General features: G+C 39.2%; 2 protein-coding genes across 2 annotated transcripts in view; one reads left to right on the top strand and one right to left on the bottom strand.

Moving 5' to 3' along the window:
• Nucleotides 1-7255, top strand: part of shtn1 (shootin 1) — a 34362-nt gene extending 27107 nt beyond the window's left edge. The window contains exons 15-17 of the mRNA XM_063007075.1: nucleotides 670-796; nucleotides 896-1020; nucleotides 6950-7255. Of these exons, the coding sequence (XP_062863145.1) occupies nucleotides 670-796; nucleotides 896-1002 (234 nt within the window). The 3' untranslated portion in view covers nucleotides 1003-1020; nucleotides 6950-7255. The remainder of the gene's footprint in view (nucleotides 1-669; nucleotides 797-895; nucleotides 1021-6949) is intronic.
• On the bottom strand, nucleotides 6731-18830 carry eno4 (enolase 4). The gene is made up of 13 exons (XM_063007074.1): nucleotides 18595-18830; nucleotides 17523-17651; nucleotides 15512-15696; nucleotides 15210-15358; nucleotides 14038-14207; nucleotides 12315-12443; nucleotides 11846-11917; nucleotides 11594-11758; nucleotides 10642-10767; nucleotides 9770-9962; nucleotides 8935-8996; nucleotides 8458-8575; nucleotides 6731-7121 (listed from the first exon to the last, which is right to left on the bottom strand). The coding sequence occupies exons 1-13, from the start codon at nucleotides 18769-18771 to the stop codon at nucleotides 7060-7062; spliced, it is 1737 nt and encodes a 578-aa protein (XP_062863144.1). The 5' UTR covers nucleotides 18772-18830; the 3' UTR covers nucleotides 6731-7059.
• Between the last annotated feature and the right edge of the window lie 9030 nt (nucleotides 18831-27860).

Below are 27860 nucleotides of genomic sequence, written 5' to 3' on the forward strand. Positions count from 1 at the left end.
ACTAGATTTTATTAAATTATATGTATGTGTGCTCCCTTAAATGGTCTGTTCATCCATTTGGTTGAGATTACTTTGAGGCTAAATATCTGGGTAACAATAAGCTGTATTTAAATAATCTTGTTTGGGTCGTATCTGCTTCATGGTTGACATGTTAACTTAAAAATATTAGTAGACAGCCTTTCTAATTTTGAACTTAGCAGCTGAAAATCATCCATGAAAGTTGCATCATCTTGGTGAGACCATTAAAGGGTTAATATTTTTTTGGAAAATGTATACAATACAATAACAATATTATAAATACGAACGAATGAATGATTCCTTTTGGCATCTGCAAATAAATCATTCGTCTGCATGTTTGATTTGTCACTGTGCAGCCCTCCTGTTCATCCGGGCTTGGGACCAGCACTTAGAGTGCACTCCTGTGCCCCCCTTTAATGGCTACGCTCAGTTAACATCATGCGCCCTTGTGTTTGTGAGCCTGATCTGGGATTCGAACCCCCACGGAACTCAGGCAGTGCTTTTATCAGCAGCATCACTCGTACCATTACACCACGTGAGCCGACAGAAGATTGCAGAATCCTGTATAATTGTTTAACATTAATGCTCATTAACAACTCGGTGTTTTAGTGGACGCCTGTTAATGACTCTGAGTGTATGTAAACCGTACAGAGCTCAGTGAAGCGCCCCTCGCCGTGCCCCTCTCCCCCAGCCAGACCCTCCTCACCAGAACCGCAGTCTGAACTTCAAAAGGCTTTACAGAAACGACGAGGTGCGCTGGAGACGGCCAGCGATAACGGTGAGTCCTACACACTCGCGTTCCTCATACACTCACACCCCAAGCTCTCGTTTTCTCACTTGCAGTCACTTTCTCCGTCTCACTTTTTCTCCTTATCAGCGGCATCATCGCAGGTTTTTCCCAGTAGCGTTCTGGACCTGACCCGAGTGAAACTGGCTCCTACTGGTGCTGCTCAGAGCCCGAACCATCACACCATTCAACACTGACAACTCAGCAACTCAGCTGTAAGTACGTTATCCAAAAAGTGAACCCAGCACACGACCAGCACAGATTTGATTTTTTACTGTGATGTAAATCCACAGTTACAGTTTTAAATCAACTGAGAAAACAATAAAACAAAATGTGCAAAAACACACTTAAAATGAGGAATAACCTGCACTTACTAACCTTCTATAGCAAAAAAGATACTTTATTTTTATAAAGATAGATAGATAGATAGATAGATAGATAGATAGATAGATAGATAGATAGATAGATAGATAGATAGATAGATACTTTATTTTGATAGATAGATAGATAGATAGATAGATTGATAGATTTTTATAGATAGATACTTTATTTGTATAGATAGATAAAGATAGATACTTTATTTTTATAAAGATAGATAGATAGATAGATAGATAGATAGATAGATAGATAGATAGATAGATAGATAGATAGATAGATAGATACTTTATTTTGATAGATAGATAGATAGATAGATAGATAGATAGATAGATAGATAGATAGATAGATAGATTTTTATAGATAGATACTTTATTTGTATAGATAGATAAAGATAGATACTTTATTTTTATAGAGATACTTTATTTTTATAGATAGATAAATAATATATACTTTATTTGTATAGATATATAAAGATAGATAGATACTTTATTTTTATAGATAGATGATTTATTTTTATAGATAGATAAATAATAGATACTTTATTTGTATAGATAGATAAATTATAGATAAATGAGAGATAGTTTATTTTTATCGATAGACATTTTTATATAGACAGATTTATAGACAGATAAAGATAGATAAATAAAAGATAGATACTTTATTTTTATAGATAGATAGATAGATAGATAGATAGATAGATAGATAGATAGATAGATAGATAGATAGATACTTTATTTTTATAGATAGATAGATAAGTGAATGTATAATGTGCAAATTTATATACAATATACAAAGTATCGGTTAGAGGTATAAGTATATACAATAGGATATATATATATACAGTGTAAGGATAAATATTTAATACAGTGTATTCAAACTATAATATCAGATATAGGTATGATTAGTATATTAGTAGTAACATACTGATAATTATAATAATAATAATATACTAATATATAATATACTAATATCCAGTATTGCATGCATAGAGCTGTCCCTGAGTAGGCACCCAGCTGGTCAATAGCACAGCTGGGATTTAAACTCAACAGATCCCAGCAGTGGTGGCGTACTAAGGTTTTAACATATAATGAGGCAGAATGATTTAATAGTATAAAAGAAAGATACAAAAATATCAAATTAGATACAAAAAACGCAGAAAAATAAAGATGAGTACGCTTTAATTGTAAATAATTCAGATTTATTGTGTCGAGCTTTGAAGGGTTCAGTGTGCACGTCCTGCAGAACGCAACAAATCCCTCCACGCCGACGCCTCTGCAGCAGGAGTTTCAGCGCTATTGAAATAAAATCCCATCTTTCCCAGGGACGCCGGCTCTTTGGGCAGGATCCTTTGGCGTGCCGGTCGAGTTTTTGTGAGTGAAGGGAGTTTGGAAATGGGCTTTAGAGCTTAGCCTTGAACGTTTGCCAAGCGTGTGTGTTTTAAATGGCTCCGTCTAGACCACTATTAATCCTGTCGACTCCCAATCAGTAATTACAAGGTTCTGGGGAGCTTTCTTCTCTTTCTCTTAAACACCTGAGAATGTTGTATTGTTCAGCGTGGTGCTCTCTCTCTCTCTCTCTCTCTCTCTCTCTCTCACTGCGCTGTTAGCTGTGGATGCTGCAGTAACCCAGGTCATCGTCTTGTATATCATTTTATTATTGTATTTCTTTACACTTAATGGTCAGTGTGTGTGGAAACTGTAGAGTCTGTAAATTCATTCATTCATGTTTTACATTTACATTTTCAGCATTTAGCAGACGCTTTTATCCAAAGCGACTTACACAATGAGCAATTGAGGGTTAAGGGCCTTGCTCAGGGACCCAACAGCGGCAACTTGGTGGTGACGGGGCTTGAACCGGCAACCTTCTGTTTACTAGTCCAGTACCTTAACCACTGAGCTATCACTGGCCCCTTTTACCACCACTTTATCCTAGTTAGTCAGGGTGCTTTAGGTTTCCCCAGAATCCACCCCCCTTCCCACATCGGTGCCCGACTGACTGATAGCATCACTGAGGGTTTGAACCCTGGAGCCCAGTGGTTGTGGGCTGGAGCAATTTTACCGCTGTGCCACCTGAGCACTGGATTATGATCACTCACTCACTCACCTTCTTAACCACTTATCCAATCAGGGTCGCTGCTGGAGCCTATCCCAGCTTTTCAATGGGCGCAACGCACACAGTAACACCCTGGACGGGGCGCCAGTCCATCGCAGGGCAGACACACACACGCATGAAAATACAACCGCCCCGCCTGGGGCTCGAAACCAGGACCTTCTTGCTGTGAGGCGACAGTGCTACCCACCGAACCACCTTGCCGCCCTGGATTATAATCTGTTAAAGAAAATGAATGATATTCTTTCAACTTGATGGCAACAGTTTAGGAAAGGGCCCTTCCTGTTTTGGCCTGAATCAGATTGTCGATCTCGAGCCAGGCCTTTTCTTCCAGGATCAGTGCCTGACCTGACCTTACAAATGCTGTTTGTTTTAGCTGCTTTGCTTCGACATCTTGGACGTTTTGACTAAGCGATTGCTGACTGAATTGCCGTAGGATTGCTAGGACGCCTCATAGTGCGAATTAACCAGTATACGTGAGACACTCGAACGCTGCACGAATGAAAAACGTTAACGTTTGAATTTCAACGCAAATTGCACATTAGGTGTTGGACATATTGCGCATGAAAATACAACAAGCTAAAGGTCAGGTGTCCACATACTTTTGGACATCTCATTGGCACATAAAAGTGTAATAAACTTGTATGTAACTGGAGATGAATGGCGTAGATCCTTGCCCTGTTTTACAGGTCATCTACAAGAAGAAGTTGTGATTAATGTGTGTGTGTGTCCATGATCTCAGCCACCTCATCAAGTGAAACTTTTGTTTAGCATCTCTGCTGAGCCTTGATGCCTCTCAGAAATGTGCTCCTCTTCATAAAGAGCGCACGCTCGCTGTTAAGCACGAGATAAAACAACCTCACGAGGTTCAACACCGCCGGCTGGCCTGGTTTTTCATTCCGAGATTGAAAGCGTCCACGTCGCTGAGGCTACGCGTGTTTTTAAATAACGATGACACCTTTTAACGTCGTTCCCTTCACACAGCTCTTAGAAATAATGTGTAATAATAAGATGAAGTGAAGGGAAACAAGTATTCAACCGAGGAGGACCTCAGACTAGCACGCAGTGTGCTACCATGTCGAAATGGAGCTCCTCCTTAATAATATGCATGGAGGAACACGCTACACTGAAGTATTCCTCCACCACCTGTGCAGGCAGAACACCTGACCAGGATCTTTATTTAAAACATGCCCACCTGTTGGCTGGGAGGAAGGGGGGCAGGCGCTGATTGACGAAAAGTGCAGTTCTCTTTAAACGACACTTTAAAGCAGTCTCTGCGCCTAATCGAACGTTAACCTTGGACCCAGGGCTGAGTCTTTGTTTGTTTGTTTGTCTCTGTGGCTTCTCCCTTCTTTTGGTCTGGTTTTGGGGGAACCAACCGATAATCAGTTCCATTCTTGTGTTGTAGCTGGTCGACAGCACTCAGTAGCTCAAGACCTCAGAAATTGGAGGCATATCATTTTCTTTATATGATTTATTGCTGTCGAGGTGTCCCGATACTTTTGTCCATACAGTCTCCCTCAGTCAGTCTATTTTGTTAGTCATTTTGTTTATTTTCCAGGTGGTCTGATTGCCCGGTAGGGAATCTGCAAAGCCCCGTGGTGCCATCAGTGGATTTTTTTTATCTCCTGCTGTGTATGTGTCCCTTATTTTTTATTTTATTTGAAGTTTGCACCACCTTCACTCAGCCCTGGATCTGCTGCACATTTAAACATACATATCAGAACAGGTTTTAATATTTATCTATTTAATCTACTGTACTAGTTAAATAGTTTAAATGGAATGCATAGAGAAGTACAGGGCAGCCAATACCTAACTAAGTTCATTAAAAATAAAATAAATAAAAGTAAAAAAAGAAATAAATATAAGTTAAAATAAAAGTGGCAGGTGTGTTATTCCTAATACAGGATCAGCTTTGCAAAAAAATATTTACATTTTAAAATTTACTTACAGTCTCAGTTTTTTTGCGCGTCTACATGCAGAATTATTTTGTTCTTCCGTATTTTGGTGTCGCCAACCTGTAAAAAACCCTCTGACCCGCACGCAGCCCTTTGTGGAACCCTTTTTTACCCATGCGTTCTGCACAGGTGCCTCTCTATCTGCTAATCAGGGTCCTAACACAGCCCACCCACATAGTCAGTCATCCCGCCCTAGCAGAACCCTGTCTGCTTCAGGCACTGACGATTATGCCCGCTAGCTGGCACCCAGCCGACCGGTGGCAACGCCGAGTTTCGAACTGAGGAGTTCAGGATCTCGGCGCTGGAGTGCTAGCGGAATATCCCGCTGCACCACCTGGGCGCGATACTTGGAAATTTTTGTCGCTGTAAATCCTCACTGTGCATAGGACAGGTTCATTAACGCTTCACTCGCTTTAAACTATTAAAATATTGCTCCTAAATATCCATGAATGTGGACGTTTATATATGGACAGTGCCTGATTTATGCTGGTCAGTGCACTTTTGCCTTGTTTTGTTTGTTCATCTCTATCCATGCTGATGAACAACAGAAGGACTTCCTAAAAACCGCTTAAACAAGGGGATTAAGCTCATTAATGCCTAGATTTACCAAGGGTGCCAATACTTATAGAGCTGATTGTAAATTTGACACGTTCTATTCAAATCGGTGTAAATTAAATAGATCCGAATATTGTGTGAAGGCGTTTGCACCTCCGCTAGGTGCAAACACAACACAACCGTTCTGAGTTTCTTTTCCTCCCGCTTTCAATCAAAGCAATTCATTCACACACTAACAGCCACCAGCGGATCCTGCTGTGGAACCCTGGCCGTCCTTTTAGAGCGGCTTAAATAACGTCTCCATTCTCCATTCAGAGTCCGGCTGAAAGAAAGGACACAAGAGCGTCTGGGCCCGAAAGGATTCGGAAGAGGAAGTTTGTTGTGGGTGCACAATTGAACGTTGATGACTGACACACTGAAGATCCAAACCTAAATAAGAAAGAGCTTTATTTCCACACCAGCTCGTGCTCAGATGTACAGGATGATACTGCCAATCATCGTCGCTTTAGGAGGAGACGAATAACAACATCTTTGATTTAAAAAGGAGTGGAACGACACACTCGGCTCATCAATACCTGGGGTGCAGAAGTCCATTAAGCTGGAGGAAAGGCCGATAGTAGCACCTCGACCAGACTGTAGGAGTCGCTGTTGAAGCAGCAAGGAGGTCAAAGACCTCCTTGCTGCTTCAACAGCGACTCCTACAGTCTGGTCGAGGTGCCAGTAGAAGTGGTAAAAGAATTCGCCGAGTGTAGCGTGCTCTTCCGTACGTGTGGCCGGCTTTAATACGCAGGAAGAGGCAGACAGGGTGTCATGGGGCATTCCGATTGCTCTAGGACGTCGAGTATATCCAAATTTGCCGCCCAAAAGGTCGGGATTTGGTTGAGCCCTGGATTTAAAAGAAATACCCCTGTCTGAAAACACTGTGTTTATTTATATATTTATATTTATTAGGATATGAAGGTGATGTTTTACACTTTGGTTCCATTCATGACAGGACAGGTAGTCCTGGGAAGAACATGCAAACTCAGGGAACACAGGAAATCGAACCCGGGATGTTCTCGCTATGAGGCGACAGTGCTACCCACCGACTGGACGTATGAACGTGTATGTACTGACTGTGTTTCTGTTCCGATTTGCCTTGCAGGGAGCGAAATGAATCGGCACGTTCCGGCCAATCGGAATTGAGGATTCAACAGCGGCGTCGTTTCTGTCTTGTGGGACCGGAGCGTGATGGAACACAAGCCGTCTGATCCGTCAGTGTTCTGTTAACTCCTCCGGTTTGATCACACACGGCAGCTTCACCTCCCTCGTCCGCGCTCATTAAAAACACAAACAAAAAATTTTTTGCATTTTTTTGATCACATTTAGCCCAATAACTCAACACAATCAGTTCATGTGACGGCGAAGAGGGGAAACGGTGTCGAAATAAAAGTGTACAACTGGTGGATAACACATTTCTATTTTTTTTGTGGTGCTGAATAATCTGATGTTGGCTTAAGGGTGGGTGAGAAGAAACTGGAACTGTGTAAGCCAATCTGTTCCAAGCGGCTGTGTCCTAAATCACACACTGCTAGGGATGTTTGTTTGTTTTTGTTTGTTTATAAGTATTTTACCGTCATGTTTTACACTTTGGTTACATCCATGACAGGAACGGTATTGTCTTGGACAATTTTGTATCTCCAATTCACCTCACTTGCACGTCTTTGGACTGTGGGAGGAGACCGGAGCACCCGGAGGAAACCCACACGGACACTTGGAGAACATGCAAACTCCACACAGAAAGGACCCGGACCGCCCCACCTGGGGATCGAACCCAGGACCTTCATGCTGTGAGGCGACAGTGCTACCCACTAAGCCACGGGTCAGGGATGTAACGATACACCCACAATGCGATGCGATACACGATACTGGGTCCACGATACGATTTTTTCCCTGATTTTTTTAAACAAAATGAAATTGAAGACAAAAATTAAGACCTTATGAAGTTTCCTTTGATTAATTCTCTTTAAAAAAATAAAATAAAACACTGTATTTGTGCTTATCTTTTATTTATCTAAATAATAAACGCCCTATTATTTTTGAGGTAGGTACAAACTGTGCAAAACGATGCTGCACATTTCCCTTTTTGTGTAAAAAAAACTGAAATGAAATAAATCCCACTTTAAATAAATAAATCAATAATACAAATAAAGAAAGTATCCTCACATAAATACATTTGGCTGGAAAATTCTGAACCTGGCAACCCTGTAGTGACGTCAACCAGGCGAGGTGTATAGCGCCAGTGAATATCGATTCATTATACATGTAAACCGATTTGAATCGTTACACGTGTGAATCGATTTTTAACGGTCTTGTGGTGCATCGTTACATTCCTACACACTGCTGTACTAAAAAGTCAAATTCGTGCACTTTATTATATACTTTGTTATACGTCATGTGGGACATATGATGCGGTTTGGGATGCAGCCACACCACCACTAGTAAACAGCTGCAGTGACGTTCGCCGGATGTTCTCCCTGCTGGCCCCTTCGATATACTAACCGTATACACAAGTGTGCACCTCGAGGAGGATCTTAGGGATCCGAGTGAGATCTGAGACAAGGTCACTGTGCTTGTTTGGTTAAACGTAGAAAAAAATAAATACTGTCCTACCCAGAATGCCCTGTTCCTGCAGCTCCCGCTCTATGTTCTGCAGACGATTGTACTTATTCATCCTTTCACAGCCGTCGAGTCCACCCAGCTTAATGTATGAGACGCCCAGACCTACAGCCTACACACACACACACACACACACACACAATATATAAAGTGCCTGAATTGTTCAGGATCTCATCTATTCATGCCCCTCAGTTTGGGGTTCAATACACCCTGGATGCAGTGCAAATCAATTCCAGGGCAACACCCAATCACCCATCACTTGGTCAGTCACACCCAGGGTCCAGACTGAGTCACCAATTCACTTTCTGACACATTTTGAAAGTACCAGGAGTAAATTTAAAGGATGTAGCGAGAACAGGCAAGACTATGGACCAGAGGCAGGGATTGAACCCGGGTCCTCAGGTTCCATCTTGCTCTGCAGCACCCTTCCGCCAGCTGTGTTTGGTATTAGCATATCAATGCAAAACTCACCACGTCCACCATGGAGACATCACCCATGTCTTCACTGCTCAGTGCTAGAATGGTCTCAACATCTGCAAACGCACACACACACACACACACTGGTGAAGATCATTTAAATATTAAACATGTTTAAGGTGGCAGAGCAGGTAGTGTAGGTGACCTACACAACATCCTAATAAGCCAAAAACACACCAACAGTCTCGAGCTCTCAGAAATAGACTTACTGTTTGATTCAGTTCTGTTGGAGCTGCTTTGCACACTGTCTGCCATTCTCATCTTACAAGGTACTAATATTTTTACCTGCGAAAAAACAACTCTGCCCTAACTGACACTGTAATTAGTGATTTTATTGAGGCCGACACCCAAGTGATGTCCTGGCTGTGTTCCAAATGGCATCTTATGTGCTACACCAGGGCACCGGGACAATTTGTCCATGATTTTTTACGTGACCCAGGAAACACAAACAACACATCTTATTTTCTCTGTTATGCTCTACAATCTGGTCCCACTGGGGTTTACAAGATGTAACATAAAGCCTCCACAAGGGGGCGTTCGGTAACACGTTTATGTGCCTGTTTACATTTGTTTATTTAATTATTATTATTTTTCTCTGGGACCCGTTCTTTTGGCTCACGACAGGTCCTACACAGAGTGTAACTACGCTGTTGAAACTTTAGTATGCAATTTGGACATAGCCGGTCTGAATGTCTATCTTTAGGGGCCATTGTTCTGCAAACTAACCACTTATGGCTCCACCACTGAACTGACTCCATGTGAGACTGGTTCGAACCCATGACCTTATAAGAACATGATTTTAGTGTTAATGGAGGAATCTGGTGTCTACCTGTTCGTTCTCTGACGGCATGGAGGAGATCTGTGAGGGTCATCTCACTGCGCTGCCCGAGAGTGACCCACGTGACACTGGGGGGTGGCGGCCTGGCCTCCTGCCACTGTTGGTGAGGACTGTGTGAGGCGTCTGCGATCAGAACGCAGGTCTGGCCGAGGAGAGAGCTCAGCGTCTGCCACTGATCCACGTCCTGTTTGGGAAGAGAACTTTATACTTCTGATGGGAATGGTTGCCAGATGTAATTTATTACAGAAAGCAAAGTACGTTTGAAAAGTGACACTTGGATCTCAGGTTGCCAGATTTTACTTTACAGAATGATTAGAGCAGCTTGTATTTTAAAGGAGGCAGAATCTTTGTTCATCTATAACTACATTTTGGGTTGCCAGATATTTCTGAAGTTTACTATCCTTTGGAATTAAACTCTGGGTTGCCAGATTTTAATTTACAAGTAAAAGGGATCAATATAAGGCGCTTTGCATTCACATAGAGGACGCATTTACTCAAAGCAACTTACAATTGTGACAACAGCGACAGCCTAGCAGAGGCGGGCCTTGAACCAGCGATCATCTGACTACTAGTCCAGTATGTTTAATCACGTAGCCACCACAGCCCTGTATTTTATTACATTTATTTATCTGCATGCTGGCTTGTATAGTGCAGCGATCTACTACACTAGCTCACCACCACTGAGATCCAGGTTCGAATCTCAGTGTCCTATTGAGCGATCGATTGATGCCCTGTCTAGGGTATTCCTGTCTGGAAAATAGAACCGCCTCGACCCTGACCAGGATAAAGCGATTGATGCAGTTCAGTTTGGGGAACCAGCTGCCCAGTACGTTTGTATCTAACGTACGTATTTGCTGCCTTACCTCTTTTCTTAAGGGGTCGATGAGGCCGACGATGGCTGGGTATTTATTAACCAGCCCCACCAGCATATCCACCAGCTCGTCTGGAGACTTCAGGGTCCCCGACATCACCTCGTACTTCCCCTTGGGCTTAGTACAACAAAAGTGACAGATTATTCAGTTTATATGCAGTTAAACGGAACATTATAGACATTTTGACTCTATGGTTTAACATGTATTAAGGTAACCAAGAAATTGTATTAAGGTTGTGCATGAAAAATAAAACAGCTATAAAACTCCCAACAACACTGCTGCACCTGCTACACATACCAGAGCAACACATTACCATGTCATTACCATATTATGTCAATGCAGTGCTGAGAATGTTCCAGTACCCCAACATTACCTGGAAAGTGCAGCTTCTATGGGGTCTCTTATGGATTATAAATAGGGTACAAGCGGGGGACAATGTGTTCAGAGCAACAGATTGGCTACAGTCAGTAATTGTATACACACAAAATTCAACTGTAAGGTAGGTATGGCTTATAAATCAATCAAGAAACTGACAATCACAGATAGGTGTACCTAATAAAGTGCTCAGTGGGTGTATAAATATACTTATATATAGCACCTCATCGCACCCATCATTTTAGAAGGCGTCTCTATATATAGTTGGGGGCTGGACTGCACTCCCAGGTCACCCTAGGCTCTGTAAATACATTGTGGCACATAAAAAATCAACCAATCAGCATCCTGCCTGCCAGTAATGTTTGAATACAAGTCTGCATGTGTCTCTGAGGTGCGGCTTTGGAGGGAACACTGAAAGCAGCTGGGTCACCCTTCATTGCCCTCCACGAACTGTAGGTTTGTCAGATCACAGAAAGATCGCAGCTGTGGGGTGTCCACATACTTTTGGCTTTCTCAGACCTGATATCTCATTTCCCTGTGGTTTACATGTGGCCCTGCTTCCACTTACGTAGTCCATGAGTGTGTGAGCAGCGAGGTTTAGCAGCAGCCGGAGGTCTGTGCCGATTGGCAGATCTAAGTTGGTGCAGGCTTCCATCAGCAAATCCAGAGCCTGTTCGGGACGGTCAAATCCCAGCTGAAGAGCCCCCGTATCTGACACACCCGCCACTGCAGGCTGGGAGAGAGAGAGATTTGATTATTAGATAAAAAATAAGTTAACACACTGTTAAGAAGTAAGACAAATACTGGGCTGTGTTCTTACCCCGGATTTCCCAGCAGCTGTAGAAGCGATTCTTCTGACCTCTCTCTGAAGATCAAGACCCATCTGAACGATCTACAGAAAAATAACACACTCACGTTTTAGACATACACAACTGTGAGCTATACAGCGCTGTGAAAAAGTACACACACACACCCCCTTTATTTCCCCCTGTAATTACACATTAGTAACACAGTATATTACATATTACTTATTTCATTCGATAATATTTACTGCACTTACACTTTTTAATAGTTTTATATTACATACTACATTTCTTATTCTTATTTCTAATTTATTTAATTACAAAGTGTTGCACAATAATACTTGCGCTTTAATACTTTTGCTCTTGAGCTGCTGTAATAAATGACTTTCTTAATGGAATTATCTATTATTATCTATAATTATAATAATATTATCTATCTATCAAAACTGCAGCTTTAAAAATGACACAAGGTTCATTAGTGTTTACCTGTCTGGTGGTACGTGCCACAGTGGGCAGCAGGATGACCTCCTCCAGCAAGTTGAGTTTTCCCGCTGATGTTTTTCCACAGCTGAACACTGTGACCAGTGCTGTAGGCATGAGGACTGAACTCAGAGCCTGGAAGTAAAAGTTCTGATGAGTTGAGGACGTTTTGCTGGTGATGCAACTAAAGTAATACTAAAGTAAAACAGATTTAAAAGTAGAACTGTATGAAAATCAGGTACAAGAATCATGTAGTTTCACTGGAAAGAATTTGTTCATCATTATGGGGTCTTGGTATCGTCTGGTATTTGCATCCATGTTGGTAAAACCAGATTTGAAGTTGGAGGTTTTAAAGGAAACAGTGTACATGATGTAGCCTATGTGCTGATTATATTAAATGCTAATCACACCAAAGTCCCTCAAATAAACCTGCAAATGAACCTTCTTTCTATTCGGAAAAACTTTGTTTCCGATTGTTGACACTTTCTTCTTTATTTACCTTTCTGAAAGGTCAAAACAGGTAAGAGAAGAAAGTAAAAAGGTCATTTGTTGTTTCATTTCGTTTTCATATTTTGCCACCACTTTGTCCTGGTCAGGGTCGTACTCTGGGGTCACGATGTCAAAACATTCTGGACAGGACGCCGATCCATTGCGAGGCCTCGCCCCTCTTGAGACACAGCCAGTAATCATATTGACTGGGCATTTGAACCAGCAGTAGTGGGTTAGCACAATTTATCACTGCGCCAGCCGAGCGCCCTTATTCCTCAAATCAATTTGAGTGAATAATAGTTATGATCCATGTTGGCGTTTCTGTGGCGAGGCAGTCTAATATGCTAGCCTACCAGCTCAGGGAGATTAAGCTTTAAATTGAGTCTGTGTGCCACGTCTGAGGGTGGAAAAATCAGACAGGATCGAACAGCGACTCCTACTGTTTGGCCTAGATGCCAGTAAGAGAAAGGACATAGAGTGACCCTAGACGGTATAGATTGATCTGAGAGTCCACTGTTGGCTGGTGTAAAGAAACAGCCACCGACGGCACACGTGTCAGAGAGGGTGCATGCAGCAGAAGAACTCATTCACTTTCTTAACCGCTTATCCAATTAAAGTCACTGGGGATGCTGGAGCCTATCCCAGCTTTTCAATGGGCGCAAGGCACACAGTAACACCCTGGACGGGGTGCCAGTCCATCGCAGGGCACACACACACACACCCATTCACCTATAGGGCCATTCAATGTCTCCAATTAGCCTGACTGCATGTTTTTGGACTGTGGGAGGAAACCGGAGCTCCCGGAGGAAACCCATGCAAACTCCACACAGAAAGGACCCGGACCGCCACATCTGGGGATCGAACCCAGGACCTTCTTGCTGTGAGGCGACAGTGCTACCCACCGTGCCGCCCAGCAGAAGAACTGAGATAGGGAATTTGAAATGAGGAATTCTCCCAAATCTTATTACACTCATCCTAAATATAGTTTCACATAAGTGGATTTATTTTGGGGGTTCTGAATGATTCATTTCTCAGGTCATGCAGCAGATTTAACAAGGTCGTCCTGAGCACCACGTGGGAAGGGCTTTGTGTAGTGCAGTTTAAGGACCACTGGTTTAATAGATTGAAACGTGTTAACCTCATTAGCGCTTCACTGGGAGCTTTTTGTGTTTGTTAGCTAATTTGCAGGGATCTGGAACTGGTTCTTGTATACGTGTGTGTATGTGTGTGTGTGTGTGACCTGTGGGTCTCTGAGAGTAATGATGTGCTTGTAGAGGGGCGCTGCTGTGAGGGCGGCTGCAGTCTTGGCTACTGCGAGGGACACGGCAGCCACTGCCACTGCCCCCGGCAACACAGGCGCTGGCAGCTCCGGAGGAGGGAGTGGTTTCTCTGGGGCGCTTTCTTTCTTTCCTACGAATACAGTAAAACTGTGTGAGTGTCAGAACGAACACGAGAGATCCATTTAATGGATTTCGGATTTAACGGACAAAATCTGGAAAACCGAATGTCTCCTACTGCTTGGTCAAGACACCTGCAAAAATAGTGGGTGACAGAAAGGGCATAGCGTGACCCTTCCTAGACGGTATGGCTTTATATGAGAGTCCACTGCTGGCTGGTGTAAAGAAACAGCCACCGACAAGCACACGTGTCAGAGAGGGTGCGTACAGCAGAAGAACTGAGATAGGGAATTTGAAATGACTGTTTAAAAGACCAGCAGTTCAGTAATCGTCCACTAGTCGGCACACGTCTCTCTGTTTACATGAGTGATAGGCTTTATTTTGTCGGGAGGCTTACTTTGTTCTCGCCATTTTCTTAGCGTTTTATGCTTAATTTGTGCAAGTTCTTGTACTTAGTTCTGCACCAGTGCTGCTCCAGTAGCCACCAGCAGAGCTTCAGACTCAGAATAATAGAAACTCTGAGTCCCCACTATACGATCATGGCAAAAAAACACTCCTCCAACACACACGGTAAATAAAATGTATCATTTGTGCATGTTTAGCACTTTTGTGGACCTTAGTGCTGTGTTTTCGTATATTTTCGCACCCCTTGGAAAAAAACCCTCTCTTTTTCAGACAACTGCACTTTACAGACCAGTGCTCCCCACTTTTAGTCCAATTCAAGAGCAGCAACATCAATACACATCAATACCAAAATGTATGCAATAAATACATTTGGCATCTGATCATGTGACCCAGGTACACATGTCTTAATGGTGCTTTCTAAGGGAAAGAAAATCAAAATGAAAATGTACTGGCCAGTCGTGGGTGTAGCCTTTCAGCGTGGGCACCATGCATGAAGCAGAGGTGGCAAGCGCCATGCCAGTCAACCTCTACTATTTAACCCATCAAAACCAGAAGGAAAAGCAGGATGTTGGCTGGATTTCAGAAGAGCTGCTGGATTAAAACACTTTACCTTTTTCTCCTCCCTTTTTGTCTTTGCTTTGCGCTTGAACAGAAGGCGGAACGTCCTCGGGTACCGACTCGGTCCTCCCCTCTTCTTTAATCTGTATCTCCTGGTTACGAGCATCCTGGTCCTCAAGGTATCGGGCCATATAGAAATCGCTAGAAATCAACACACACAGATGAAAATTTATCTTCCTTTCTCATTACTAGCTGAGCCACATGAATCACATGACCAATCAAGCCACCAATTCAAGACACATAAAGCCAGCAAGAATGACACACCTACATCCAGTTAACTGACTGTGGTCTTACCTGAGCAATTTGTCCAGGTGGGTTTGGAGGCCGGGGTTAACGCCATGCAGCATGGGGCTCAGGTGCTCTCTGATCCATTCCAGTGCCACTGCCACAGATGCTTGACGATGGTTACCATTGGCAACTGCATTCCCTGAGTCCATGACATCTTCATTCCCACTGTTAACCACTGCACTGCAGACCAGCTGAAACACACACACACACACACACACAGTCCTGTACAGTATGTGCAGTGGGAATAAGCATGTTTGGGTCCTCCAGCATTGCACTGCACCCTTCAGGAGTTTTTTTTACACTTGCTAAAATTGGCATTGCTCATTCTGTTATCTGTTCTCTTTAGCTACACCAATCAGCCATAACATTAAAACCACCTCCTTGTTTCTACACTCACTGTCCATTTTATCAGCTCCACTTACCATATAGGAGCACTTTGTAGTTCTACAATTACTGACTGTAGTCCATCTGTTTCTCTGTGTGTGTGTTGTGCTGGTATGAGTGGATCAGACACAGCAGCACTGCTGGAGTTTCTAAACACCTCACTGTCACTGCTGGACTGAGAATAGTCCACCAACCAAAAATATCCAGCCAACAGCTCCCTGTTGGCAGCGTCCTGTGACCGCTGATGAAGGTCTAGAAGATGACCGACTCAAACAGCAGCAATAGATGAGCGATCGTCTCTGACTTTACATCTACAAGGTGGACCGACTAGGTAGGAGTGTCTAACAGTGAGTGGACACTGTGTTTAAAAACTCACACCAGCACCACGCACACTAACACACCACCACCATGTCAGTGTCACTGTAGTGCTGAGAATGATCCACCACCTAAATAATACCTGCTCTGTGGGGGTCCTGACCATTGAAGAACAGGTTCTCCCTAGCTTACACAGAATATACTGTGTGGTAAGCCCTGAAACCAAATATTTTTTTGCTGTTTGAAACAGAAAATGTAAAGTGCTATTGCTGGGTATGAGTGGCACTCGAGCAACAGTTCATAATAATAGAAAACACATTTTGTCTACATTAAAAAACCCCACTAGTGTTTGTACTGTCTAGATCTTTATGATGCTCTTTAAGCATGAAATGCCAGAATGGTCGATGAACTGTGAATGATTTATCTATGTTTTATAAAGCTCTGGACTTGAATTGGCCTTTCATTAACTTATAGCATCATCCAGTTCCAAATGATGATGCTCCCACCACTATGCTTCACAGTTATGAATCTTATTACGATGCAATAAGGTAATGAAAGGCCAAGTCAAGTCCAGAGCTTTATAAATCGTTCATATTGTAACTGTGAAGCATGGTGGTGGGAGCGTCATAGTTTGGGGCTGCTTTGCTGCCCTAGGGGTTGGATGATGCAGTAAGGTAATGATAGGCCAAATCAGGTCCAGAGCTCATTTATATGCTGATAAGGAGTAACAAGTGCCCCTTTTTGCCAAGAACCCCCAACTTTATCTACAATAGATTCACTCCCAGGTCTTTGGATGTGCTTTGTAGCCTTTCTAGCTTATCAGGTATCTGTTCAAATTCATCTGTTCATTAGAGGTCATTTAAAATTTGTCCACCACAGAGGCGAAGTCACTTCACACCCCGGCATGATTTAAGGTAAGTGTGTGACAATTTAGGCATGCAGCCCACATGATGCCAATCTGTGGTCATGAGCTTCCATTACTTGAGAGCAGTAGTAGCTGTGTAGCTTTAATCCAAACCCAGATGAGCCACATCTGTATAATAAATGTCCAGATCAGTTTGTGTAAATGTAACGATCTAAGTGAGGCAATACAAGCTTTTCCTACTTTACACAAACCAGATCCGGCTCTGAAGCTGATGATTAACCTTATACACAAGTTTAGCTGTATTTAAAGCAGTAAACCTTAACACTGTATACGTTTCAATCATATTCACTTAAAAACATAATAGAACTTTAAACGCCACCACATTTTCTGACACAACATAATAAAAATCAACAAATCTCATCTTTTATTCTTTACAAAAAAGCTTCAACTTACCTTCTCTTCATTCCTGATGATGCAGTACACATCCACTTGCAGCGCTACCTCCCCTCTGCTGTCATACACCTCTCTGCCGACCACTGCGCTGATCGTGGGTGTGTGTGCCAACCTTGAAAAGTAGTTCGCCTGTCAAAGGAAAGCACAGACGTTAAACCGCCGGGTTTGTGTAACATGTCCAGTGGTAAAGTAAATCAGTAAAACTCTAACATGGTTCCAAATGCACCCCTAGGTGGATATTGGCCCATGAGGGTCTTAAACATGAGTATTATCCAAAACCATGAGTATTATAATGGAGTTGCTTCCTTGGCGACTATAACAACCTTTACAGGACTTTGGAGTGTGTCTATGAGAAGTTGTTTCCATTCCGTCAAAAGAGTATCTGTGAAGCCAGGCACTAATGTTGGATGAGAAGAGAAATCTGTGTAGACCCCTGGACTTTGTTTCCTGTACACTAAACTTGTCAAATCATGTCTGGCCAGGCTTTGTACACAAAACCACAAATTTGTAGCATTCAACTCGTGTTAGCAATGATTGTGATTGATACGCACGTTAATTAGTAAATAATTAGAGGGGTGTCCGTATACTTACCTGATATTTGATACTTACCTGGCAAGGGTTACCGGTTGTGCTGACCCCTGTGAATTCCCCATATGTGGGAATCTCGACTGCATAATTTCTGAGAGTTGGGGACTGCATTTGGCTTCTCCCCTGATTTTTGGGACAGTGGTAGGCTAGTAGGTAGAGCTTTGGGATATCAACTGAAAGGTTGAAAGTTCGAATCCCAGCTCTGCTTAAAGCCACTGTTGGGCCCTTAACCCTGTCTGACCCTGTGCTCTGACTCCAGCGTCTAAACAAGCTTGGATATGTGAAGAATTTCATTGTAATGTACATTTGTATATGTATATAATGCAAATAAATGCTTTTTATTCTTCTTTTATATACTTTGGGACACAGTGAACACTTTTTAGATGTCACTTTGTGTCCATAAGGCTGAAAAAACTAAACCAAATGATTTTAAGATCCTTTAGTGTTGTTATTTTTTAGAAAGATGAAATTTAAGCATCTATACCAGGTATCCATAAATGTCACGTGGCTTCACCATGAACATCTCACTTAGAACATCTTCTAGTCTCTGAGGTACTCCGTTAGCTCTGTAATACTCCGCTGCTTTATTCTTTAACTCGTTAAACTCTTTGTCCTCTTTGGAAATCCTGTTTTTAGCGTTTAAAAACCCTCTGAAAGACATTTTACTGCTTTTAATCACTTCAATCAACACCGCTCACTGTTAACGCGTTTTGTTTACATTCAGCGGTTACTCGGGCAACCTCATCTCTAATCTCGCGAGATTATGCTTGTGCTGTACACGCTGCTGTAACTGTAATATCGCGAGAGTTCGATTATAATCTAAAATTCAATATTAAGTAAACAATATGGCACAAAATATATAAATATATATATAAACGCAAAACCATAAGCTTGTTGGATGTCATATTTTAGAACCTGGGGATCTAATCAACCTCTGTGGAAATTTGTGACCATTCAAACAAACCTGACTCATGTATGCTAGCACTGTTGTAACTCTGGCTAGCAACCAATGTTCCAAATTCTATTTATTTTACTTATGTATTTATTCGGATTTTACCATCATGTTTTACACTTTGGTGACATTCATGACAGAAACGGTAGTTACTGCTTACACAAGATTCATCAGTTCAGTGAGAGGAAACCGGAGCACCCGGAGGAAACCCACACAGACACGGGGAGAACATGCAAACTCCACACAGAAAGGATCAAAACCCAGGACCTTCTTGCTGCGAGGCGACAGTGCTACCCACCGGGCAACCGTGTCGCCCCCAAATTCTGTGTGTAATTTCATCCCAAATGTGTTTAATGAGGTTTACATTTAGGGCCTGTTTTGTTACACCAATCTCCCAAAACAAGTCATTTTGAAACAAGGGTGTTTCTCCAAACTGTTGCCCAAATTCTGGGTGTAGATGAATCACCTGAACACAAATAACTGGCCACATTGTCTGGAATTACTGTTGAATGCAAACGTTTGGGCACTTTAAGAATGCCTTTATTTGTCATATATACAAGCGTGCAGTACAATGAAATTCTTTCTTCGCATCTTCTTTGGAAGCTGGAGCCCCTGGGGCAGAGAGGGTTAAGGGCCTTGCTCAAGGGTCCAACAGTGGATGCATGGCAGACCTAGGATTAGAACTCTCAACCTTTCTAATGATAGCCCAAAGCTCCACCCACTAGGCTGTCCTATGTAGTCATGGCCAGCAATCATTTTCCAAATTCTATTTCATCCCAAATGTGTTTAATGAGGTTTAAAGTTAGGGCCTTGTTTTGTTACACCAAACTCCCAAACCAAGTCATCCTGAAACAAGTAAAAGGGGTTTCTCTAAACCATTGCCCCAAATTCTGGGTGTAGATGAATCACCTGAACTTAAATAACTGGCCAGATTGTCTAGTATTACAGTTAAATGTAAACGTTTGGGCATTTAACAAATAAAGCACAAAACAGTGCAACACTTACTTGTGTGGGATATTGTAGCCTAGCGGTTAAGGTAGTGGAGTAGTAATCAGAAGGTTGCTGGTTTAAGCCCCACTACTACCAGGTTGCTGCTGTTGGGCCCTTGAGCAAGGCTTAACCCTCAATTACTTCGATTGTATACGGTCACAGTTCTGTAAGTCGCTTTATTCTGCTAAATGCTGTAAATGTAAATGTGATCAAATAAAGATTTTCTTTCACAATACAGTTTAAGGGTAGATTTCTATTTAATATACACCAACAGTTCATAATAATTACTTATTAAATTATTGAAGACAAGATATTATGCTCTACTGTAGTCTGGGTCTCGGTTGTTTATGTATGAAAGGTCTCCATACAAAGTCATTTTGTCTAAAATTAAATTAACTATGCTATTCTGTTTAATAAATGAATAAATAAATGTAATAAATTCCTGAATTGCACAAGTTTTTTTTATTTGCTGATATTTTATACATTTTATAAGGCTGAAATACCCAAAACACACTATATTGTTCACCATACGCATATAGTGAACATGTGACCAGATGCTCCCAGCTTTAATAATGACACTTTTTCGTCTATAAGGCTGGAAATACACAAAATCAATTCATTTTAAGATCGTTGGTGTTGTTATTGTTTAGAGAGATGAAACATGAACTTCCACACCAGGTATCCATAAATATCAGGTGACTTCACAGCATGAACATCTCGTTTGCTCTGTAATACTTCTTTAGAGATGCTGTTTTTGCCATTTTTACTGCTGTTAAAGTCCCGTTTATATGCATTAAATAAATGTTTCAAGAATTTTGTTCATAATGATGCGAAAAAAAACACTTAATTTAAATGCAACAAACTAAACAATTAATAATAAAGTGTTTGCGCATTTTAATCAGCCTTTTATTCAAGAATTAATTATTCGTTTAGTTAATTATGTATTACATAACATACATTAATTAATACAGTAATTATATATATATATATATAATTACATATATTATTAAATATATAAACAAAGCTGTATTTATTAAATAGACCAAAATGTTAGTTTGAAATATACATACATACATACATATTCACGATGGTTTGGCAAAGCCGGGAATTTAATTTAAATGTACATAATAGTAATAATAATTATTATTCTATCTATCTATCTATCTATCTATCTATCTATCTATCTATCTATCTATCTATCTATATATATATATATATATATATACTCTTTAGACATAATGTATTAGAAATAAAACTGATAACTGTAAACGGATAAAATGACTTAAACTGAACTACTGAAGCCTGATGAACCGAACAGACCGAGGTCATTTTAACGTTTCTAGCATTTTATATAATTTATTTAAATAACGAAACAATTTAAAACTTTTTATGTAAATATAGATATAATAATAATAATTATTATTATGTACATTTAAATTAATTTCCCGATTTTACCAAACATTGTATGTATGTATGTATCTATACTTCAAACTAACATTCTTGGCTTTGTTTGTATTAAGCGGAGACAAACGCAGAGCTGTTGGTATTTAGTAGCTACAGAGTAAAACTGTGTGTAAAATTTACTCATATTTATTTATTCATTGACTCGCTCTGTAGATCATTTAAAATGTTAAAATAGCCTAGTAATTTCAGAAAAAACTGAGAGGAAACTGAGAGCAAATCCTGTTCATTTACAATAAAATACGTTCATATATTTTACCTCGATAATGGAACCTATAGGGGCATCAGGCGCAAACGTTGCGCCATTCAGGCGCTTTTTATGTTCATTCTATTAACCGCAAATGCAGCTCCAGCACCGCAGGGACAGAGGGGAAAGAAAAATAAAAAATTAAAGACTAATAAAGTGTGCATATAAATAAATGAATACATACATAAACAAATAGAATTTTCCCTTCATAATAATGTTTTACAAAATGTGATTAAAACATTAATGCGCAAAACCAAAATTCAGGGCCGCACGATCAGAGTTAAAATGATTTTAATCCCGCTGTAATACAAACGTGGGGAAAGAAACCAGTGCAGTTTAAATGTAGTTTTTAATTTTTTAAAATGTGTAGTAAAATATTTAGGCTTCTATTTGTATACTTAGACCCGGTGTTATTATTTAAACTGATTATTTAAACACGTCTGTGTGCAGTCAGAATTTCGTCCTATATTCTTATTGTTTAAAAATAGTTTAATCAGGATTTAGTTGATTTAATCATTGAGGGTTTTTAGTGAGCAGCGACTCTCGGAGCTTCATTAAAGCTTCTCTTACTGACATCGATTTACTTTTATAGGCTCCTGCACACACAGATTTAAACCCACCACGAATTCTACTAAAATAAGTAACATCCCAAACTCTAAAATACAACCTTCACATTACTGATCACTCAGTCATCATTAACTAAACTACAAACTGCAGTCAGTAAATATCATAATAAATAACTAAATAAAAATGTTTTGGTAAATATATATGTGTGTTTTTTGTGAGGCCAGGAAAATATTTTTCCCCAAACATGCTTATTTTAATAATAATAATAATAAAAGAATAAAATAATAATAATTATAATAAAATATTTAGTTAAGTCATTTAAATGTAGTTTTAGAGTCATTAAATGCCTTAAGTCGTAGTCCGTGTAATAAATAAATAAGCAACAACAACATTAAGAAAAATACATTAAAAAGTATAATAATATTATTATTGTTAATAATAATAATAATAATAATAATAATAATAATAGTAATAATAATAACAATAATAATATTAACAATAATAATAATTATTATAATAATTATAATAATAATAACTATAATAATAGTATTGTAGTAGTAATAATAATAATAATAATAATACTAGAAATAATAATAATAATAAATTACCAGGATATAAATAGAATAATAAGTTTAGTGGTGGAACAGTATTAAAGAGGTAAAATTGTTATTACACACATTTATTCAAATTACTAAAGGGAAAAATACACGCAAAAATGGTGTGTGTGTATATATATATATATATGCGTCACATTGTTTAATACAATATATAAGTATATCTTATACTATATACTTATACTATATATATAGTCTAAACTATGTGACGCATTTACGTTTAAAAAGTTCGATATGAGTTCGTACACACACACACACACACACACACACACACAGTTAACTAACTTTAGTCTGTCGTTTTAGGTTTTCTGCTCTTTGTAATTTTGTAAAATAATTATTTATTGTTTTTCTAGCTGATGAGTTTTCTTCTTATCGTTACATGTCTGATAGAACTCGAGGTGAAAGATGTAAATGAATTTTACAGCTGGAGGTGTTTCAGATCCCACATGTCTCATTTATCTGCAGATTAAATGAGATTCGCATTTGCAGTCAAAACTGAAAATTAAAATCTATTTTTTTCTCCTCATGTCCTTATAATACGAATCAGGTAAAATGACCAGGTTTTATATTTATTTGTATTGAACTATTTCTCTGTATGTGTGTGTTTGTTAGAATAATCACATAAACATCAGTGATGCAGGTGAAGAGAAGCGCCTTCAGGCTCTGCAGAGAGAAAAGGAGAATTAATGACGTCACAAATTCGGGCCTTCTCATTGGCTGTTTTTCTTCACTCACGCACGAAAATCGAATCAACAAAACACAATGCGCTGTTATAGTGCAACACAAACAACCCACATCACACAAAACATTTATAATTCGCTTTTAGAACCCAGACGAAACTTCTTAATAATATATAATTAATCAAGTATTTTTAACATTGCTCATTTTACATAAATATAATAGTTATATAAACGCTAAAATATTCAATTACAGTCATTACATTTCAACTAAACCACATTATTTTATTTATTTTAGTGTCCCTGTTCAACCTTAAATACCAACACAACATCATTTTATTTTATTTTGGCATTTATCAATATATTTATACATTTTCTTCATGTATAAACGATGTAAGTTCAACATGCAACTTGCATATACATGTGAATAATGTCCCAATAATATTCCCTGATCCATTATTTTTTTAATATAACAGTACAACTACAAAACAGGTATTAATTTGAAACAAAAAATTATGAGAGACTGTGTAAAATTCCAGTAAAGTTTGGGTCATCAGATTCATTTACTTAACTTAATTATAATGGAATTATTATAATGGAAAAAATTATACCCACATGTGAAACATTTCTGTCACCTTCGCTCAAAAAGCTGATAATGAATAACCTTTATACTGAATACACAAGGCAACTAACCACTGAGACAAAATATATTCACACCCCTGACTTGTCTTATAAATGCTTATACAATCAAATGTTTTGTTACAAACTATACAAACATAAGATAATATAAGGAAATTCGAGTGTTTTAGCAGTTTCAGTACAGTGTAAGTACAGTAAATAAAGTGAATAAAATAGAGTAGAATGAAATAAAAATAAAGTAAAAAAATATATAAACAATATTCACTATTAACTACATACATTCATTCATATAGACATACATAAATATAAATAAATAATAAACATTGTATTGTATAAGCATTTAATTTAATGGTTGATCCTCTTGTGTGATGATCTGGGCTGAATCTGTATTGGAGTCTATAGTGCTGAAACACAGTCGCCACCATCTGGTTAAACCTGTACAGCATCTACTGATACAGCCTGGTTAAATGTCTAAACTTTAAACTATTTTATAAACTATAAAACCCAACGTCAAGTAATTATATAACTTATATACAAACATTAATGTCGAATGTAAAATATGGGATAATAGTAATAATAATAATAATAGTTGTTGTTGTTGTTATTATTGTTATTATTATTATTATTTATGTTGTTATTATTGTTGTTGTTATTATTATTGTTATTATTGTTGATGTTTTGTTATTATTATTGTTGATCAATATTATTATTATTATATCATTGTTATTATTGATATTATTATTGTTGTTGTTAGTATCATTATTGTTGTTGTTGTTTTGTTATTATTATTGTTGTTGTTTTGTTATTATTATTGTTGTTTAATGTTATTATTATTATATCATTATTATTATTATTATATCATTATTATTATTAATAATTTTGATATCATTATTATTATTATTATTATTATTTATTTCAGGGGTCATTATTGGTAGATGAAATACAATAATTACTGTGTGTTGTTACACGCTGTGAAAACACAGTTTCATGACTAACCCCGGGATTAATATATGCGCATGTGAAGTGCGCAGTAGGTTGCAGATTTTAATTGCTATAAAGAAGATTTATTCATGTTATCAAGCACCATTTGATAATAAACCTCTTCAGAAACCAATTATATTCCAGTGGGAGGAAAAAAATATTATCGATAAATATTATTGTAACTTGTTATAGGCAAGAGTGAAGAAACCATCAAGAAACCAAACAAAAAAAGCAACTAAAACTAAAAATAATAAACATGAGAGTGAATCGTGACAGAATATTTAATCATTAAACTTTCACTGATTAAAGTTACTGTTCTTGCCTCAACACTTTTACATTTGATCACGGATAAAATGTTTGTTTTCAGTTAATAACTATGACTAATATAATATATACTTCAATTATGTTGAATAGCCTAGTTTAAAAAAAATATTTAAATAAAGCCCCAACCTCAGTACCTACGATAAAGTTTCCTAATTTGGTTGATTTATTTTTAAATCTTCACATCAAGTCTTTTGCAGATCGTCGAATGTTGTAGATAAAAAAAAAAATAGAAGATGCTCTACAAGGAACAAATTAAATACACCTACTGTTTTTGTTTTTGTTTTTTTGTTTTTTTAAATTACCAGCACAATTCCATTTATTTACTGAATTTACCATAATGGATAAAACGGATCCATTCTTAAAAGGCCGATTCTAAAGCTGTTGTTTTATTTGGGTGAAGAGGTCTAAAACCGCGTGTACGTGACATCTAAAGGTTCTTTATCATTTTATACACCAATATAAAAATATTAAGATCATTATAATTCTTTCATTTTGTTCTATAATATTATAACAGTGTGTGCTAAAACACTGGTCAAAATAAAGTGGCATTTAAAATGAAATGAATGTCAAGTTAATGGAGACAAATGTCAAAATGTACACACTTTGTCATTGTCAAAAGTATGTGGACATCCTTCCAAATTTTCGGAATTTGCTATATATAACATAAATGAGTATTTGGCAGCACTTTCTGTACCAGCATAACTGTGGTGGATTTGGTGTGGAGGAACTCAAGCGGCCTGTATCAAGCCCTGTCCTTAATAATACTGAACGCTTTTGGGATGAATTGGCACAGTTGTAAACATCACTGCCAGGCAAATTCCCACCCAAATCATGTTACACAAAGAGGATGCTCTGTGTGAATGCCATGAAATGTACTTATAATGACAATAATAATAATAAAATAATAATAATATAATCTGCTTTATCCTGGTCAGTGTCAGTGGGTTCTGGTGATCCTGCAAACAATGGGACCAAGAACTGAACAGCGCAATTGTCCTTCAGGAGAATAACTCACATTTATTCACATACTTTCCCACACATAGGGTCCATTTAGTGCAGCCAATCTACCTTCTGCAAAACCTAGAGAACATGCAGAACTCCCTACAGGCAGTGACCAAAAAGGCTAAAATCGATTCAGGTCCCCAGGACCCACAGTTACGCACCAGTTAGCCCTGACCACACGTATAAAGGTGCGTGTAAACCACATTTCAGGCCTCTAATCCTCCCAAACACATAATGCCTCACATTTGCATTCACGTCTTTTAATTGCTCTAATAATAATTTGGTTAAACAGCTTGTCCGAGGGTTGCAGCAGGTCAGCGGGGACAGAAAGGCCGGCGTCCGGGCCTCATTAGCGAGCCTTTTCTGTAGAATGAAGCGACCAGATGCGCTCCTCTGCTTGTGTTTTCAAACTCGACCGGGAACCAGGTGTCTGATGAATGGGGGGACCCCCAGCAGCTTTCTCTCTCAGCTGCACCCCTTCATTCTGCCTCAACAAATCATCAGTCCGCAGATAAACACTGACATACAAACCGGTGACAACATACATTGAGCATATAGTGTTGGGTCGCCATAAGCCGACAGAACAATTCTGGTGCACTTTGTTATCAAATCTGGCAGTTTCTGAACCCCATTCTTTTAAAAGAACTTCTGCGTAATTAGGGGTGCCCGGAGTCTAAAGCTACTCATGCAAAACTGACATTTTACTCTTAATGATTTTACATTTTAACTTTAATCTTCTGTCGTTTTACCCCGACATCGAGACTGCTGTGCCAACAATGCTGCTCCTACTAGATGTGACGGGAACACTCTACGGACTTTATTACAGATAAATAATGAAGAACTCCAATTATTTTTTACTAGTTCATTAAATTTTGTGTGTGTTTGATTTGTGTAAATCCTATTTTTCAAATTATCCTCCAAGTCACCCAAGGAGGACGGGGGTCCCTGCTGAGTCTGATTCCTCACAAGGTTTCTTCATGTATTCTTTTTTCCTTATGCATTTTCTCCCTTTTTCTCCCTTTTAGCACGTCCAATTGCCCGATTGCATCACGCTTCCTCTCCACCAATGCTGATCCCTGCTCTGATTGAGGAGAACGAAGCTAACCCACGCCCCCTCCGACATGTGGGCAGCATGCCGTATGCACCTTATCACCTACACTTTGATGAGTGCAGCTCAGCATTGTGTACGGAGAGACACACCCTGAAAGCACTTTTTTCTTATCTCTGTGCAGGTGCCATCAATCAGCCAGCAGAGGTCGTAATTGCACCATTCATGAGAGAGAGACCCCATCCGGA

The sequence above is a fragment of the Trichomycterus rosablanca genome, chromosome 13 (genome assembly GCF_030014385.1).
Source record: "Trichomycterus rosablanca isolate fTriRos1 chromosome 13, fTriRos1.hap1, whole genome shotgun sequence".
Classification (NCBI taxonomy): Eukaryota; Metazoa; Chordata; class Actinopteri; order Siluriformes; family Trichomycteridae; genus Trichomycterus; species Trichomycterus rosablanca.

Bases quoted from the DNA above. Each gene is read 5' to 3' on its own strand.
- eno4 (XM_063007074.1), bottom strand. From the start codon at position 18,771: ATGTCTTTCAGAGGGTTTTTAAACGCTAAAAACAGGATTTCCAAAGAG. The intron at 17,652-18,594 runs GTATAGATGCTT...TTCCTTTGACAG, and splicing joins GTGACATTTATGGATACCTG to GCGAACTACTTTTCAAGGTT. The intron at 12,444-14,037 runs GTCACACACACA...TTTTACTTCCAG, and splicing joins TTACTCTCAGAGACCCACAG to GCTCTGAGTTCAGTCCTCAT.